At 38.8% G+C, this 18,767-nt stretch overlaps 1 protein-coding gene across 1 annotated transcript in view; it reads right to left on the bottom strand.

Moving 5' to 3' along the window:
- Positions 1–18,767, bottom strand: part of MROH9 (maestro heat like repeat family member 9) — a 97,575-nt gene that overhangs the window by 17,616 nt on the left and 61,192 nt on the right. The window contains exons 10-14 of the mRNA XM_067710882.1: positions 13,283–13,437; positions 10,780–10,945; positions 9,465–9,607; positions 2,066–2,203; positions 1,353–1,473 (exon numbers count right to left, since the gene is read on the bottom strand). Of these exons, the coding sequence (XP_067566983.1) occupies positions 1,353–1,473; positions 2,066–2,203; positions 9,465–9,607; positions 10,780–10,945; positions 13,283–13,437 (723 nt within the window). The remainder of the gene's footprint in view (positions 1–1,352; positions 1,474–2,065; positions 2,204–9,464; positions 9,608–10,779; positions 10,946–13,282; positions 13,438–18,767) is intronic.

Raw genomic sequence — 18,767 nt, 5'->3', positions numbered from 1 at the left:
CCAAGGGACCTCACAGTTGAACTGGAAAGTTGACGATTGCCCAGAATTTCTAAACAGAGAAAAATGGTGGGAGAGTGTGGTCATTGCTGAGTTCCTGGAAAGACAGGCATGCCAATCTCCAGTAGCAGGAAGCATTACATTCATGATGAGAGAGGCAACTAGGTTTCCATCTAGGTATATTAATGATGCTTACATAAATCTTATGTAGTTTGTAAATTTCTTTTAAATGTAGCATTTTATGGAAGGGATTTTGTATCTCATGTTTAGACCTGTTTGGTGTTTGTACATACTTAAAGGGTAGTACAATAAAAATAATGAGTCACATAATAAAATAATGAGAGGTTCAAATGGATTAAGCAAGTTAGAAAAATACTGATTTGCTACTGCAATGTTAAGTTAAACTAATTCATGTATCCTTGTGAAAGCTTTAGAAGTATATAGTAGGGCTTCCCTGGTGGCGAAGGGGTTGAGGGTCCGCCTGCCGATGCAGGGGACACGGGTTCGTGCCCCGGTCTGGGAAGATACCACGTGCCGCTTAGCGGCTGGGCCCGTGAGTCATGGCCGCTGAGCCTGCGCGTCCGGAGCCTGTGCTCCGCAACGGGAGAGGCCACAACAGTGAGAGGCCCGCGTACCGCAAAAAAAAAAGAAGAAAAAACGAAGTATATAGTATACTGTATGGGTATGCCTTTTATAGTTTATTAACTATTTTGACATGAAGTTTGAAATGTAAAACTTTTGGGAATATTTGGCATCGTACCTTAGATCAATACTTCCTTATTATATATTACTTTTATGGAAAATTAGATTTGACTCAGATAATTTCAATTTATAGAACTTTTTACATGCCTTTTGTAAGCAAAAGTACTGCCTCAATTTGCTTAACTCTGGTATGGCATTCCAATATTTGATGTAATATTCATATACAAAGTAATATAGTTCTGTATCTTCATGTTACCCAGTTATTTAGCCCATTCCTTTTTTCCCCTAGGCAGTCTGAAGTATCGTTTAGACACTAGATGTTACCTACCACCTTTAGTAAACTTAATTATCCCTATATACTTTAAGAAGCTTGTAAAGAAATATGAACTAGGACTACAAAAATACTTAGTTTGTGCAAATCCGCACCCCCTAGGAAACTACAAAGGCCAACTCCTGAAACAGTCTAAAGGGACAACCCTCTCATAAATCTATCTTCGCCTTACGCCCCTCAGCTTCAGATATCTGTTATTGTCTTAACTTTTGGTAAGAATCAATATTCGGAGAGGGAGACAAAACATTAGAGAGTTGATTTAAGTTTGGATAAGGAAAGGGAATGAGAACTTGGTTGTTCACAGTCTCGTAATAAAACTCACTTCAGTGAGGAATATTATTGTGATGACGTTGTCTTCTGGCCTTCTAGGACCTTCCACTGAGAGCTTATAGAGATAATGCAAGGTGTCTGGAAACTGTGGAAAGTTATAGTCACTGAGAGTTCTGTAAAGAAGAATAAAGCACTGAATTAGCAAAGAAGATGAAAACACTTTCTGCATCAGCAAATGCTAATGGTAGAAAAGAGGGAAACATTATCCTCATATTTGTATCACCAGATAAAAAGAAAGATATTCTTGAATATTCCTTAATCCAAGGTAAACTGCGGGCTCAGTATGAGTTCTACGCAGACTCTGTGGATAAAAGTCCTCTTCTATTATACTTTCCCAAATTTGTCTCATTGGGTACAGGTTTTTATCAGACCTCTTTAAAGTGGGAGCACATGTCTGATGCCTGCAGAGAAGGAATCAGTTAACAACAGAGGAAGGAAAAAGCAGATTCACCTCTAGTTCTCCATATCTGTTCTGTGGAGGGAGAATAATTTGGTGTCTACATCACTAGGTAAGAGAGCAAGGCAAGGAAAAGTAAAACCCCCCAAAATAAGTGAAAAAGTAGAAGTCAAATGGCAATTCAGATCATTAGGAGAGATTTGGAAGTTGGAGTGGCTATTGACTGTGTTCCCACAGTGGCTTAGTTGAAGAAAGATGAAACAGGTGGGAAAGAGACAGAGAACATTTCTCAATGCCCCTGTTCTTACTTGGCAACAAGGTAGACTCCATGATGGTGAAACAGTGCTTGGGAAAACTGGTTCCAACAATTATTTCTCTTTAGAGCAATATCCACTTGTTGCAGTCCAGAACAATTCAGCAGAACTCTCAGTGCATCTCGAGCATAGCTAAGGTCCCAAAGAAGAGGAGAGTCATCACCTGCAAGTGGCCTTCACATAACTAGATACAAGTGATTATTTGCCTTTTCATTCTATGTTGGGCAGGATGCCAGTTTTGGGAAAGGGGGGTGTTTCAAAGGAAAAGACCATTAAATGCTCTTAATCTCCCCTGATTAACAGGACATGGGATGTGGCGTTAAACTGAAATTGTAGCATGTAAAATCTAGGATTAATCATAGAGCAGCTTATTAGTTAATTAAAAGCTTGTTAGCAAAAGATGTTAAGTGATGTGAAGACATGCTAAAGGTGCCTGTTGATTGTCTTCTTTGAATGCTTTAAATAAATAGAATACATTCTTATCTACTTGGGATGATTTGGTGTCTGTCTGCTTGAAAGACAGAGAGTGGATTAAATATCTTAATGGGATTGTGTTTTAGAGTCCTGCCTGACTTAGAAGTCCACACCAGATGAGGGCAAATAGCAGAAAGTTGGGTCCTGATTTCCCTGGAGAGCAGGGAAGCTTACTGTAATCTCTTGGGCAAAAGAGAAGAGCTGAACCTTACCTTATGTGGACAGAATGACTGCATGCTATCATAAGCCCATACATCACATCACCAACCGCAAAATAAATTTACAGTTCACAAAGCACATTTGTGCACATTATTATTATTATTTTTTTAACATCTTTATTGGGGTATAATTGCTTTACAATGGTGTGTTAGTTTCTGCTTGATAACAAAGTGAATCAGTTATACATACACATATGTTCCCATATCTCTTCCCTCTTGCGTCTCCCTCCCTCCCACCCTCCCTATCCCACCCCTCCAGGCTGTCACAAAGCACCAAGCCAATATCCCTGTGCCATGTGGCTGCTTCCAACTAGCTATCTACCTTACTACGTTTGTTAGTGTGTATATGTCCATGACTCTCTCTCGCCCTGTCACAGCTCACCCTTCCCCCTCCCCATAACCTCAAGTCCGTTCTCTAGGAGGTCTGCGTCTTTATTCCTGCCTTACCCCTAGGTTCTTCATGACATTTTTTTTTCTTAAATTCCATATATATGTGTTAGCATACGGTATTTGTCTTTCTCTTTCTGACTTACTTCACTCTGTATGACAAGACTCTAGGTCCATCCACCTCACTACAAATATCTCAATTTCGTTTCTTTTTATGGCTGAGTAATATTCCATTGTATATATGTGCCACATCTTCTTTATCCATTCATCCGATGATGGGCACTTAGGTTGTTTCCATCTCCGGGCTATTGTAAATAGAGCTGCAATGAACATTTTGGTACATGACTCTTTTTGAATTTCGGTTTTCTCAGGGTATATGCCCAGTAGTGGGATTGCTGGGTCATATGGTAGTTCTATTTGTAGCTTTTTAAGGAACCTCCATACTGTTCTCCATAGTGGCTGAACCAATTCACATTCCCACCAGCAGTGCAAGAGTGTTCCCTTTTCTCCACACCCTCTCCAGCATTTATTGTTTCTAGATTTTTTGATGATGGCCATTCTGACTGGTGTGAGATGATATCTCATTGTAGTTTTGATTTGCATTTCTCTAATGATTAATGATGTTGAGCATTCTTTCATGTGTTTGTTGGCAGTCTGTATATCTTCTTTGAAGAACTGTCTATTTAGGTCTTCTGCCCATTTTTGGATTGGGTTGTTTGTTTTTTTGTTATTGAGCTGCATGAGCTGCTTGTAAATTTTGGAGATTAATCCTTTGTCGGTTACTTCATTTGCAAATATTTTCTCCCATTCTGAGGGTTGTCTTTTGGTCTTGTTTATGGTTTCCTTTGCTGTGCAAAAGCTTTGAAGTTTCATTAGGTCCCATTTGTTTATTTTTGTTTTTATTTCCATTACTCTAGGAGGTGGGTCAGAAACGATCTTGCTGTGATTTATGTCATAGAGTGTTCTGCCTATGTTTTCCTCTAAGAGTTTGATAGTTTCTGGCCTTATATTTAGGTCTTTAATCCATTTTGAGCTTATTTTTGTGTATGGTGTTAGGGAGTGATCTAATCTCATACTTTTACATGTACCTGTCCAGTTTTCCCAGCACCACTTATTGAAGAGGCTGTCCTTTCTCCACTGTACATTCCTGCCACCTTTATCAAAGATAAGGTGTCCATATGTGCATGGGTTTATCTCTGGGCTTTCTATCCTGTTCCATTGATCTATCTTTCTGTTTTTGTGCCAGTACCATACCGTCTTGATAACTGTAGCTTTGTAGTATAGTCTGAAGTCAGGGAGCCTGATTCCTCCAGTTCCTTTTTTCGTTCTCAAGATTGCTTTGGCTATTCGGGGTCTTTTGTGTTTCCATACAAATTGTGAAATTTTTTGTTCTAGTTCTGTGAAAAATGCCAGTGGTAGTTTGATAGGGATTGCATTGAATCTATAGATTGCTTTGGGTAGTAGAGTCATTTTCACAATGTTGATTCTTCCAATCCAAGAACATGGTATATCTCTCCATCTATTTGTATCATCTTTAATTTCTTTCATCAGTGTCTTATAATTTTCTGCATACAGGTCTTTTGTCTCCTTAGGTAGGTTTATTCCTAGATATTTTATTCTTTTTGTTGCAATGGTAAATGGGAGTGTTTTCTTGATTTCACTTTCAGATTTTTCATCATTAGTGTATAGGAATGCCAGAGATTTCTGTGCATTAATTTTGTATCCTGCCACTTTACCAAATTCATTGATTAGCTCTAGTAGTTTTCTGGTAGCATCTTTAGGATTCTCTATGTATAGTATCATGTCATCTGCAAACAGTGACAGCTTTACTTCTTCTTTTCCGATTTGGATTCCTTTTATTTCCTTTTCTTCTCTGATTGCTGTGGCTCAAACTTCCAAAACTATGTTGAATAAGAGTGGTGAGAGTGGGCAACCTTGTCTTGTTCCTGATCTTAGTGGAAATGCTTTCAGTTTTTCACCATTGAGGATGATGTTTGCTGTGGGCTTGTCATATATGGCCTTTATTATGTTGAGGAAAGTTCCCTCTATGCCTACTTTCTGCAGGGTTTTTATCATAAATGGGTGTTGAATTTTGTCAAAAGCTTTCTCTGCATCTATTGAGATGATCATATGGTTTTTCTTCTTCAGTTTGTTAATATGGTTTATCACATTGATAGATTTGTGTATATTGAAGAATCCTTGCATTCCTGGAATAAACCCCACTTGATCATGGTGTATGATCCTTTTAATGTGCTGTTGGATTCTGTTTGCTAGTATTTTGTTGAGGATTTTTGCATCTATGTTCATCAGTGATATTGGCCTGTAGTTTTCTTTCTTTGTGACATCCTTGTCTGGTTTTGGTATCAAGGTGATGGTGGCCTCATAGAAGGAGTTTGGGAGTGTTCCTCCCTCTGCTATATTTTGGAAGAGTTTGAGAAGGATAGGTGTTAGCTCTTCTCTAAATGTTTGATAGAATTCGCCTGTGAAGCCATCTGGTCCTGGGCTTTTCTTTGTTGGAAGATTTTTAATCACAGTTTCAATTTCAGTGCTTGTGATTGGTCTGTTCATATTTTCTATTTCTTCCTGATTCAGTCTTGGCAGGTTGTGCATTTCTAAGAATTTGTCCATTTCTTCCAGATTGTCCATTTTATTGGCATAGAGTTGCTTGTAGTAATCTCTCATGATCTCTTTTATTTCTGCAGTGTCAGTTGTTACCTCTCCTTTTTCATTTCTAATTCTATTGATTTGAGTCTTCTCCCTTTTTTTCTTGATGACTCTGGCTAGTGGTTTATCAATTTTGTTTATCTTCTCAAAGAACCAGCTTTTAGTTTTATTGATCTTTGCTATTGTTTCCTTTATTTCTTTTTCATTTATTTCTGATCTGATTTTTATGATTTCTTTCCTTCTGCTAGCTTTGGGGTTTTTTTGTTCTTCTTTCTCTAATTGCTTGAGGTGCAAGGTTAGGTTGTTTATTCTAGATGTTTCCTGCTTCTTAAGGTGGGCTTGTATTGCTATAAACTTCCCCCTTAGAACTGCTTTTGCTGCATCCCACAAGTTTTGGGTCATTGTGTCTCCGTTGTCATTTGTTTCTAGGTATTTTTTGATTTCCTCTTTGATTTCTTCAGTGATCACTTCATTATTAAGTAGTGTATTGTTTAGCCTCCATGTGTTTGTATTTTTTGCAGATCTTTTCCTGTAATTGATATCTAGTCTCATGGCATTGTGGTCAGAAAAGATACTTGATACAATTTCAATTTTCTTAAATTTACCAAGGCTTGATTTGTGACCCAAGATATGATCTATCCTGGAGAATGTTCTATGAGCACTTGAGAAAAATGTGTATTCTGTTGTTTTTGGATGGAGTGTCCTATAAATATCAATTAAGTCCATCTTGTTTAATGTATCATTTAAAGCTTGTGTTTCCTTATTTATTTTCATTTTGGATGATCTGTCCATGGGTGAAAGTGGAGTGTTTAAGTCTCCTACTATGAATGTGTTACTGTCGATTTCCCCTTTTATGGCTGTTAGTATTTGCCTTATGTATTGAGGTGCTCCTATGTTGAGTGCATAAATATTTACAATTGTTATATCTTCTTCTTGGATCGATCCCTTGATCATTATGTAGTGTCCTTCTTTGTCTCTTTTAATAGTCCTTATTTTAAAGTCTATTTTGTCTGATATGAGAATTGCTACTACAGCTTTCTTTTGGTTTCCATTTGCATGGAATATCTTTTTCCATCCCCTTACTTTCAGTCTGTATGTGTCTCTAGGTCTGAAGTGGGTCTCTTGTAGACAGCATATATATGGGTCTTGTTTTTGTATCCATTCAGCTAATCTGTGTCTTTTGGTGGGAGCATTTAGTCCATTTACATTTAAGGTAATTATCGATATGTATGTTCCTATTCCCATTTTCTAAATTGTTTTGGGTTCGTTATTGTAGGTCTTTTCCTTCTCTTGTGTTTCTTGCCTAGAGAAGATCCTTTAGCATTTGTTGTAAAGCTGGTTTGGTGGTGCTGAACTCTCTCAGCTTTTGCTTGTCTGTAAAGGTTTTAATTTCTCCATCAAATCTGAATGAGATCCTTGCTGGGTAGAGTAGTCTTGGCTGCAGGTTTTTCTCCTTCATCACTTTCAGTATGTCCTGCCACTCCCTTCTGGCTTGTAGGGTTTCTGCTGAGAGATCAGCTGTTAACCTTATGGGGATTCCCTTATGTGTTATTTGTTGTTTTTCCCTTGCTGCTTTTAATATTTTTTCTTTGTATTTAATTTTTGATAGTTTGATTAATATGTGTCTTGGCGTGTTTCTCCTTGGATTTATCCTGCGTTGGACTCTCTATGCTTCCTGGACTTGATTAACTATTTCCTTTCCCATATTAGGGAAGTTTTCAACTATAATCTCTTCAAATATCTTTTCAGTCCCTTTCTTTTTCTCTTCTTCTGGAACCCCTATAATTCGAATGTTGGTGCGTTTAATGTTGTCCCAGAGGTCTCTGAGACTGTCCTCAGTTCTTTTCATTCTTTTTTCTTTATTCTGCTCTGCAGTAGTTATTTCCACTATTTTATCTTCCAGGTCACTTATCCGTTCTTCTGCCTTAGTTATTCTGCTATTGATCCCATCTAGAGTACTTTTAATTTAATTTATTGTGTTGTTCATCGTTGCTTGTTTCATCTTTAGTTCTTCTAGGTCCTTGTTAACTGATTCTTGCATTTTGTCCATTCTATTGTCCATTCTATCTCCAAGTTTTCGGATCATCCTTACTATCATTATTCTGAATTCTTTTTCAGGTAAGCTGCCTATTTCCTCTTCATTTGTTAGGTCTGGTGCATTTTTTATCTTTCTCCTTTATCTGCTGTGTGTTTTTCTGTCTTCTCATTTTGCTTATCTTACTGTGTTTGGGGTCTCCTTTTTGCAGGCTGCAGGTTCGTAGTTCCTGCTGTTTTTGATGTCTGTCCCCAGTGGCTAAGGTTGGTTCAGTGGGTTGTGTAGGTTTCCTGGTGGAGGGGACTAGTGCCTGTGTTGTAGTGGATGAGGCTGGATCTTGTCTCTCTAGTGGGCAGGTTCACGTCTGGTGGTGTGTTTGGGGTGTCTGTGGCCTTATTATTATTTTAGGCAGCCTCTCTGCTAATGGGTGGGGTTGTGTTCCTGTCTTGCTAGTTGTTTGGCATAGGTTGTCCAGCACTGTGGCTTGCTGGTCGTTGAGTGAAGCTGGGTGCTGGTGTTAAGATGGAGGTCTCTGGGAGATTTTCGCCGTTTGATATTATGTGGAGCTGGGAGGTCTCTTGTTGACCAGTGTCCTGAAGTTGGCTCTCCTACCTCAGAGGCAGAGCCCTGATTCCTGGTTGGAGCACCAAGAGCTTTTCATCCACACGGCTCAGAATAAAAGGGAGAAAAAGTAGAGGGAATTAGTAGAAGTATGAGGAAAGAAAGAAGGAAAGGAGGGAAGGAAGGAAGGAAGAAAGAAAGAAAGAAGCAAAGAAGGAAAGAAGGGAAGAAAGGAGGGAGGGAGGGAGGGAGGAAGGAAGGAAGGAGGGAAAGAAGGAAAAAAGACAGAAAGAAAGAAGATACAGTAAAAATAAAATAAAGTATAATAAAATTATTGAATTAAAAAATTCTTATTTAGAAAAAAAAGAAGGGACGGATAGAACCTTAGGACAAATGTTGGAAGCAAAGCTATACAGACAAAATCTTACACAGAAGCATACACATATACCCTCACTAAAAGAGGTAAAGGGGGAAAAATCATAAATCTTGCTGTCAGAGACCACCTCCTCAATTTGGGATGATTCGTTGTCTTTTGGGAGGTCTGAGGTCTTCTGCCAGCGTTCAGTAGGTGTTCTGTAGGAGTTGTTCTACGTGTAGATGTATTTCTGGTGTATCTGTGGGGAGGAAGGTGATCTCCGCGTCTTACTCTTCCGCCATCTTCCACTACTGTTTGTGTGCACATTATTTTTACCTTACACGTAATTTACCCTGAGAGATCACTATCAGAGTAAATGGCAGAGCTCGTACATGTCTGGTTTTGGACCTGTTTTTCCTCCCTACTCTCTCTCTGCGTGGTGGCTTCCCTTTGTGGCAGGAATAAACCGTGTTCTGTGGGAGTGGTTTTTTATATACTGCATACACATTCAGGGAAGGTCCCAGCTTACTTCTAGGTACTTAGGATAGTTACTTTTCCAAAGGCATCCTACCCTGCAGAGGAGAGAAAACTGTAATAAATGAATATACTGCACAAGGGATTATATAGTTCCACATGAACCCAAGGGAGTAGAAATATTTGACAGCTGGAAGCTCATTTCTTATACCACTAGTATCTCACAAAGTCCTGTCCTCTGTCATCAGTCTCAGGTTGCTAGTGTAATAGAGTTGAAGCATGAGGGCCATCAAGAGCTGGGGGAAAAACTGGGCCACCGCTTTCTTGTAAGAACCAATAGGCAGCAATGTACACAGGGCCTGGGATGCCTATAAGGGAAGGAAAAAGGAGTCAAGAATGTAACCATCTCCCTTTAAACCCAGTCAGCAGTGGTGAGGTGGGTGGAAAGGCAGGGACTCTGCAACTCCTCCCCCAAATTCCTTGAAGGAAGCCTGAAGCATGCATGTGTATTCATTCATTCAATAACAGTTACTCAGTCCATTTTGAAGCAGGAACTGCACCAAGCATTCTCTGACCATGGGCTCCCAAATCACTATCAACAGTGCCTGATTGCCAAACCAGCAGGAAGCAAGCTGATTCTCAAGGAAGGCATACCTCCCAAGGCTCCATGCCTATGTGCTCATGAAGAATAGTCTTGCCAGTAACCCAGGTCCTCCCAGTGCTTCAACAATCCAGGGCAGTGAAATATTTAAGGAGGGGCATGCCAGGTCAACTAACAAAGTTTTTGGTCTACTGACCACTACAATACCCACTCTATCAGAGAAACACATCTCACCACCTCACATTTGTGGAGGATTATCCAGTTTTTCCCCTCTTATATGTCTGCAAGGCTTGAATTTACTCCCAGGAGTGGCGATTTGGGTGCTTGGGAGATATATAATGATGGACACAAATGAGGTTTGGCCTTCACATGCCTATCAAGAGTCTGTGTGATCTGGCTGGTGGCTACCTCTCTGATACCATCTCCTACACCTTCACCCTTGCTCAGTACTCTCCAGATGTTTTTAGCCTCCTTGCTTCACTGATATACCAGGTAAGCTCCCGTCACCACGTGGCTTTTGCCCTTCTCTCTGTCTAGAACTCTCATGCCCAGATATCTGCAAGGATCACTCCCTCACCTCATTCAGGTCTCTGATTCGATGTCACTGCAGCAGAGAGACCTGCCCTGACCAATTTACCTAAACCTTCCCTGCCACTTTCTTTTCCCCACCCCACTTTATATCTCTTCTAAGCTTTGTATCATCTGACACATAACACATTTTTTTGGTTCATTGTCTGTGTCTCTTACAAGAATGTAAGCTTCATGATCGAAGTGTGACATGTAGTAGGCATTCAATAAATACGTGTTGAGTGAATGAATGAATGAATGAATGAGAGCCAGATTGTGTCAAGGAAGTATGACTCAGACTGCGAGCAGATAGGGATTTTCACGACTAAGAAAACAACACCAGGAAAAAGAAACACTCATTGTATTATTTACCGCCACGGGCATCATGTTAGTAGTGTCAAGAGAGAAATGTCTTCTTTCCGTTTTTCTTTCTTCCATTGTCCCAGGCTTTCCTTTCAGTATCAACAAGATTGTCTTCAGCACAAGTGGAGCCACACTTGACTCAGAACCAGCCGCCTGCCACATCAGCATCAGAGTGCTGCAAACACAGCCCCCCATCCCCGATAATGAAAATCATACGTTTTTCATTTCCTACTCAACACTGTGACACAAATCAGGAAAAGAGTCTTGGTTTTACATCTTTATAGTGCGAAGAAACTGCAGACAAGTCCAAAACTAACTGATATTCCCATTTCCAAATGATCCCATTAAGTTTCTTGTCCTTGAAAACAGGGGAAGAATTTCAGTATGGTCTTGTGGAAAATACAGACTGTAAGTCTGCAAGTTCATTTCCTACTGCTATTTAAATACCTGTCCAGCTCAATATCAGGAACTGATCAGCTTTCTGTACTCCATACTCTTCCCTCCCACCTTGTGACCTTGTTTGTCTAGGGATAATAGAGTATTTAAAAACTGGTACGGAAATACAAATTAATATATAAATAAATATATCAATTAAAAAAACTAGGTAAAAAGCTAACTAAATTAAAGAAAAACTACATAACTTAAAAATTAGAAAATTAAATTTAAAAACTAGGGCTTCCCTGGTGGCGCAGTGGTTGAGAGTCCGCCTGCCGATGCAGGAGACACGGGTTCGTGCCCTGGTCCGGGAAGATCCCACATGCCACGGAGCGGCTGGGCCCGTGACCCATGGCCACTGAGCCTGCATGTCCAGAGCCTGTGCTCTGCAGCGGGAGAGGCCACAATAGTGAGAGAGGCCCGCGTACCGCAAAAAAAACAAAACAAAACACTGAGCCATTTCCCCAAATGTCACACATATAGTCAGTGACACAGATGTAACTAGAACCCTGACTTCTCAATCTCCAATTCCTGAGCTCCTTTCCCTACATACCTGTCACACTTCAAGATTATTCTTACTATTGCTCATCTTAAAAACTGCTATATGTCAAGCCATGCTGGGTTCTGAACTCTGTTCTTTCTCTTTGCATTTAGGTTCCTAATATGGGGGCCTGGTCCCACAGAACATGGACACACCTATCTCTCTAGAACCCCAGTACTCAGTTGCTTTTATCTGCAGGGCTTATTCGTAGTACCATGCTTAGAACCACATGGACATCAAATCTCTCAAGCCCTGTCTCATTCTCTTACCTCTTGATCACACCTTCTTTCTGTTTCTCTGTTTAAGCTTACCTACAAATCCCAGTTTTTCTACCTCAATCCTTACCTACTATTGCACAAGACCTGCTAGTGACTATTTTAATTTTCACCTAATTCTAATTATGTTTGTTTTCTGTACCTCCTCAGTACACACTGTTTGTAATGGATTCATTGGAAGCTTTTATCTTATATCCATATGGGTATATTCACTCTCCTCAACAAAATGCTTGAAGGCTGGTAACTTTACACACAGTGGGTACTTAGTTCCTGAATGAGAAAACACTGAGTCTTATGAATATTTTTAGTTTCCAAGAATTTTCTAAATAGTAAAATACTTTGTGAGTTTAAGCTTCCTAAAAAATACAATCTTTAAGTTGGAAATAGAAAGTCGGTCATATAATTGGTTTAGCATTTTGTTGATTTCATTGCCCTCTTACAGACATTAACTAATTTAATCCATATAACAGCTTTATAGATGAAAAGAACTTTCCTCATTTCACAGATGAGGAAATTGAGGATCAAGGAGTTTATGAAACTTACATGATGTCACACAGGATATAAGCGTGAAGGCTGGGATGCAATTCATTTTCATATGTTTCCAAAGCCTGAATCCTTTCCATAATGTAATTTCCTGCCTTTTATACTGTTAATAGTAGAGAAGTAATACCTTCCCTTCCAAGGTACAAACTATAGAAATGCAGTGGTGTGATTTAATAAGCTCCTCTAACGTGGCTGTTAGATTCATAGTGTCACGTAGGCTCACCTTAGCATACTTCCTTCTTAAATATTTCTCATGACCCTGGATCATGAATTTCAGATAAACAGTTAAGGGACAGGGACAGGTAAAATCCCCAATTATACCTGGGAATTTGAAATGTTTTATGATTTAATTGGTGGTTGGAAATATGTCTGTCCTTCATAAACGAGAAAAAAACACTATGAATTTTATCACATGTGGGGAAAAAACCATTATAAGTTTGAGAAGAGGTTTTTCAATGTGGGATATGCAGCAGAACACAATTTAAATCCTCAGATAAATAATAGCAACAGTTATGATTTCTTGATGGTCTACTGTGTGCCACATATTTTACGAAGATATGAATACTATAGATGATCTTATTTAAGCCTTACAATCATCCTATGTGGTACAAAAATAGATATTATCTTTCAGAAAAAAAGAAACCAGATCTGATTTGTTCAGGTCTGTCTGACTCTGGAGACTGAACAAACTCTGTGGAAGGGGTGAGAGGGGCCTTACTTGTCTGCTGGGACTGGGTAGTCCATAAGTTGAAAGATGACCTTCTTTGGTGAAGTACGTGTCAACAAGGTAATGACCCTCAACATAACTTGCTTCAAAATGGGAGAAGCATTTCCACACAATTGTTTATAAATAACATCCACAATTTTAGACACCTGGAAAAGCAATTTCACAGGTCAACAAGAGTCTCTAGTTGCACAGCCACCTCTAACTGAGGCGTTTCTTAGACAAAAGAATTCAGTCTTTCTCAGAATGACCAAGGCAGCAATTAACATACAAATAAGCACTAGAGGAAAGCATATTTATGTGTATTACTACACAATGAAAATGTTTATTTGGATGAGAAACATATGCATTTATTTTTTTCTTCCGATTTTATTGAGATATAGTTGTCATAAAGCACTGTATAAGTTTAAAGTGCATAGCATAACGATTTGACTTACATCGTGAAATTATTACCACAATAAGTTTAGTAAACATCTATCACCTCATATAGATACAAAATAAAAGGAAAAGAGAAAATATTTCCTTATGAAGAGAACTCTTAGGATTTACTCTCTCAGTAACTTTCATATATAACATAAAGCAGTGTTAATTACATTTATCATGCTGTGCATTACATCCCTAGTACTTATTTATCTTCTAACTGGAAATTACCCCTCCCACCAGCCTCTGGTAACCCCAAATCTGATCTCCTTTTCAATGAGTTTGTTTATTTATTTTTGAAGTATAATTAACCTATAACACTATGTTAATTCCTGGTGCACAACATAGTGATTCTGTATTTCTCTACGTTACAAAATGTTCACCATGTTAAGTGTAGTTACCATCTGTCATTGTGCAAAGATACTATATTATTCTTGATTTTATAAGTTTCCCACACTGTACATTTTGTCCCCATTACTCACCAGAGTCTATGTCTCCAGGTGAGTCCAAGTTGCCTCCTGCCTCTCTAGGAGGCTCTCCAAGATCAGTAAGTGGGTCTGACCCAGGCTCCTTTCAAATTACTGCTTCTGCCCTGGGTCTTGTGGAGCATGTGAGGTTTACTATGTCCCCTTTAAGAGTGAAGTCTTTGTTTCTAACAGCCCTCTGGCTCTCCTGAAAGCAAGCCCCACAGACCTTCAAAGCCAGATGTTCTGGGGACCCATCTTTCTGGTGCAGGACCCCCAGGTTGGGTAGCCCAATGTGGGGTTTTGACCCCTCGCTCCTTGGGCAGAACCTCTGAAATTGTGATTATCCTCCTGTTTGTGGGTCGCCTCCTTGGGGGTGTGGATATTGACTGTACAGTGTCTCTGCCCTTCCTACTCATCTCATTGTGCTTCCTTCTTTACAGCTTTAGTTGTAGATTTTTTCTGCTAGTTTTCTGGTCTTTCTCATCAATAGTTGCTCTGTAAATAGTTGTAATTTTGGTGTACCTGTTGGAGTAGGTGAGCTCAGGGCTCTCCTATTCTGCCGTCTTGGCTGCCTCCCAATCTACATGCATTTATGGATAGTGGGAGAATACCCATGTTTTTTTTAAAAAAAGTTTATTTTGGATGGGTAGACTTTATTGTATAAAACATATAAGCTCAATTCAAAAAGCATATATACAATATAATTTGAGTCCTTTAAAAAGAAAGTCAAAATAATGGAACAGAATAACAAGAGAACAATATACTTCTGAAAACATTTTGACAATTAAAGGAGATATGAATCTATATTTTGAAGGAGTGAACTATGTGTTGAGGGAATGGACTAGATGGTAAAAACTGAATCATAATCTTTCAAATTTTCTTTATAGGCTCCAAGTTAGTTTTATTTTTTCCTTGTTTTCTGGCTGTATTCTTTTTTTAAAAAATTATTATTATTTTTAACGTCTTTATAGGAGTATAATTGCTTTACAATGGTGTGTTAGTTTCTGCTTTATAACAAAGTGAATCAGTTATACATACACATATGTTCCCATATCTCTTCCCTCTTGCGTCTCCCTCCCTCCCACCCTCCCTATCCCACCCCTCTAGGTGGTCACAAACCATTGAGCTGATCTCCCTGTGCTATGCAGCTGCTTCCCACTTGCTATCTATTTTACGTTTGGTAGTATACATATGTCCATGCCACTCTCTCACTTTGTCCCAGCTTATCCTTCCCCCTCCTCATATCCTCAAGTCCATTCTCTAGTAGGTCTGTGTCTTTATTCCTGTCTTACCCCTAGGTTCTTCATGACCTTTTTTTTTTTCCCCTTAGATTCCATATATATGTGTTAGCATACGGTACTTGTTTTTATCTTTCTGACTTACTTCACTCTGTATGACAGACTCTAGGTCCATCCACCTCACTACAAATATCTCAATTTCGTTTCTTTTCATGGCTGAGTAATATTCCACTGTATATATGTGCCACATCTTCTTTATCCATTCATCTGATGATGGACACTTAGGTTGCTTCCATGTCCTGGCTATTGTAAATAGAGCTGCAATGAACATTTTGGTACATGACTCTTTTTGAATTATGGTTTTCTCTGGGTATATGCCCAGTAGGGGGGTTGCTGGGTCATATGGTATTTCTATTTGTAGTTTTTTAAGGCACCTCCATACTGTTCTCCACAGTGGCTGTAACAATTTACATTCCCACCAACAGAGCAAGAGTGTTCCCTTTTCTCCACACCCTCTCCAGCATTTATTGTTTCTAGATTTTTTGATGATGGCCATTCTGACTGGTGTGAGATGACATCTCATTGTAGTTTTGATTTGCATTTCTCTAATGATTAATGATGTTGAGCATTCTTTCATGTGTTTGTTGGCAGTCTGTATATCTTCTTCGGAGAAATGTCTATTTAGGTCTTCTGCCCATCTTTGGATTGGGTTGCTTGTTTTTTTGATATGGAGCTGCATGAGCTACTTGTAAACTTTGGAGATTAATCCTTTGTCAGTTGCTTCATTTGCAAATATTTTCTCCCATTCTGAGGGTTGTCTTTTGGTCTTTTTGATGGTTTCCTTTGCTGTGCAAAAGCTTTGAAGTTTCATTAGGTCCCATTTGTTTATTTTTGTTTTTATTTCCATTTCTCTAGGAGGTGGGTCAAAAAGGATCTTGCTGTGATTTATGTCATAGAGTGTTCTGCCTGTGTTTTCCTCTAAGAGTTTGATAGTGTCTGGCCTTACATTTAGGTCTTTAATCCAAAAAATTATTATTGAAATATAGTTTGTGTTAGTTTCAGGTATACATCACAGTAATTCAGTAATTCTTTTTCACATTCTTTTTCCTTATAGGTTATTACAAAATATTGAGTATAGTTCCCTGTGCTATACAGTAGATCCCTGTTGATTATCTATTTTACATACAATAGTATAAATATATTTGTCCCAACCTCCTAATTTATCCTTCCCCCCAACTTCCCCTTTGCTAACCATGTTTCGCTTTCTATATCTATGAGTCACTTTCAACTTTGTAAGTAAGTTCATATGTATCTGTTTTTTTTTAGATTCCACATATAAGCGATATCACGTGATATTTCTCTTACTTGTATGGTTTATTTCACTTAGTATGATAATCTCTAGGTCCATCCATGTTGCTGCAAATGGCATCATTTCATTCTTTTTTACGGCTGAGTAAAATTCCATTGGATATATGTATACCACACGTCTTTATCCATTCATCTGTCGATGGAAATTTAGGTTGCTTCCATGTCTTAGCTATTGTAAATGGTGCTGCAGTGAATATTGGGGTGCATGTTACTTTTTGAATTACAGTTTTATCTAGATATATGCCCAGAAGTGGGATTTCTGGATCATCTGGTACCTCTATTTTTAGTTTTTTACAGAACCTCCATACTGTTGTCCACAGTGGCTGCACCAATTTAAATTCCCACTTAGAGTGTAGGAGGGTTCCTTTTTCTCCATATCCTCTCCAGCATTTATTATTTGTAGACTTTTTTTTGAAATAAATTTATTTATTTATGTATTTATTTTTGGCTGCATTGGGTCTTCATTGTTGCATACGAGCTCTCTCTACTTGCAGTGAGCCAGGGCTACTCTTTGTTGTGGTGTGTGGGCTTCTCATTGTGGTGGCTTCTCTTGTTGCGGAGCATGGGCTCTCCTCTTGTGGGCTTCAGTAGTTGCTGCATGTGGGCTCAGAAGTTGTGGCTCACAGGCTCAGTAGTCATGGCTTGTGGGCTCTAGAGTGCAGGCTCAGTAGTTTTGGTGCATGGGTTTAACTGCTCCATGGCATGTGGGATCTTCCTGGACCAGGGCTTGAACCCGTGTCCCCTGCATTGGCAAGAGGATTCTTAGCCACTTTACAACCAGGGAAGTCCCTCTTTGTAGACTTTTTGATGATGGCCATACTGAATGGTGTGAGGTGATACTTTATTGTAGTTTTCATTTGCATTTCTCTAATAATTAGTGATATTAAGTATCTTTTCATCTGCCTGTTGGCCATCTGTATATCTTCTTTGGAGAAATGCCTATTTAGATCTGCCCATTTTTTGATTGAGTTATTTGTTTTTTTTTGATATTGAGCTGCATGAGCTGTTTGTATATTTTGGAAATGAAACTCTTTTTGGTTGCAAATATTTTCTCCATTCTGTAGGCTGTATTTTGTTGTACTTATAGTTTCCTTTGGTGTACAAAAGCTTTTACATTTAATTAGATCTCATTTGTTTATTTTTGTTTTTATTTCCATTACTCTAGGAGACTGATCTGAAAAGATATTGCTGAGATTTATGTCAAAGAGTGTTCTGCCTATGATTTACTCTAGGAGTTTTATAGTATCTGGCCTTACGTTTAGGTCTTTAATCCATTTTGAGTTTGTTTTTTTATATGGTGTTAGAGAATGTTCTATCTCACTCTTTTACATGTAGCTGTCCAGATTTCTCAGCACCATTTGTTAAAGAGATTGTCTTTTCTCCATTGTATATTCTTGTCTCCTATGTCATAGATTAATTGACCATAGGTGGGTTTATTTCTGGGCTTTTTATCCTGTTACATTGATCTGTATGTCTGTTTTTGTGCCAGGACCATGCTGTTTTGACTACTGTAGCTTTGTAGTATAGAATGAGTTCTGAAGTGTTCCTTACTCTGCAGTGTTTTTGGAAGTTTCAGCAGTATAGATGTTTTCTCTATATGTTTGGTATAATTTGCCTGTGAAGCCATCTGGTCTGGGACTTTTGTTTGTTGGGAGTTGTTCTGTTGTAATTTTTGAATTTTAATTAATTAATTTATTTATACAGCAGGTTCTTATTAGTCATCAGTTTTATACACATCAGTGTATACATGTCAATCCCAATCGCCCAATTCATCACACCACCACCCTGACCCCCCGCCGCTTTCCCCTCTTGGTGTCCATAAGTTTGTTCTCTACATCTGTGTCTCAATTTCTGCCCTGCAAACCGGTTCATCTGTACCATTTTTCTAGGTTCCACATATATGTGTTAATATACTATATTTGTTTTTCTCTTTCTGACTTACTTCACTCTCTATGACAGTATCTAGATCCATCCATGTCTCAACAA

Source organism: Pseudorca crassidens, chromosome 2, assembly GCF_039906515.1.
Source record: "Pseudorca crassidens isolate mPseCra1 chromosome 2, mPseCra1.hap1, whole genome shotgun sequence".
In the NCBI taxonomy this organism is placed as follows: Eukaryota; Metazoa; Chordata; class Mammalia; order Artiodactyla; family Delphinidae; genus Pseudorca; species Pseudorca crassidens.
This window is presented reverse-complemented; position numbering and strand designations above follow the sequence as displayed.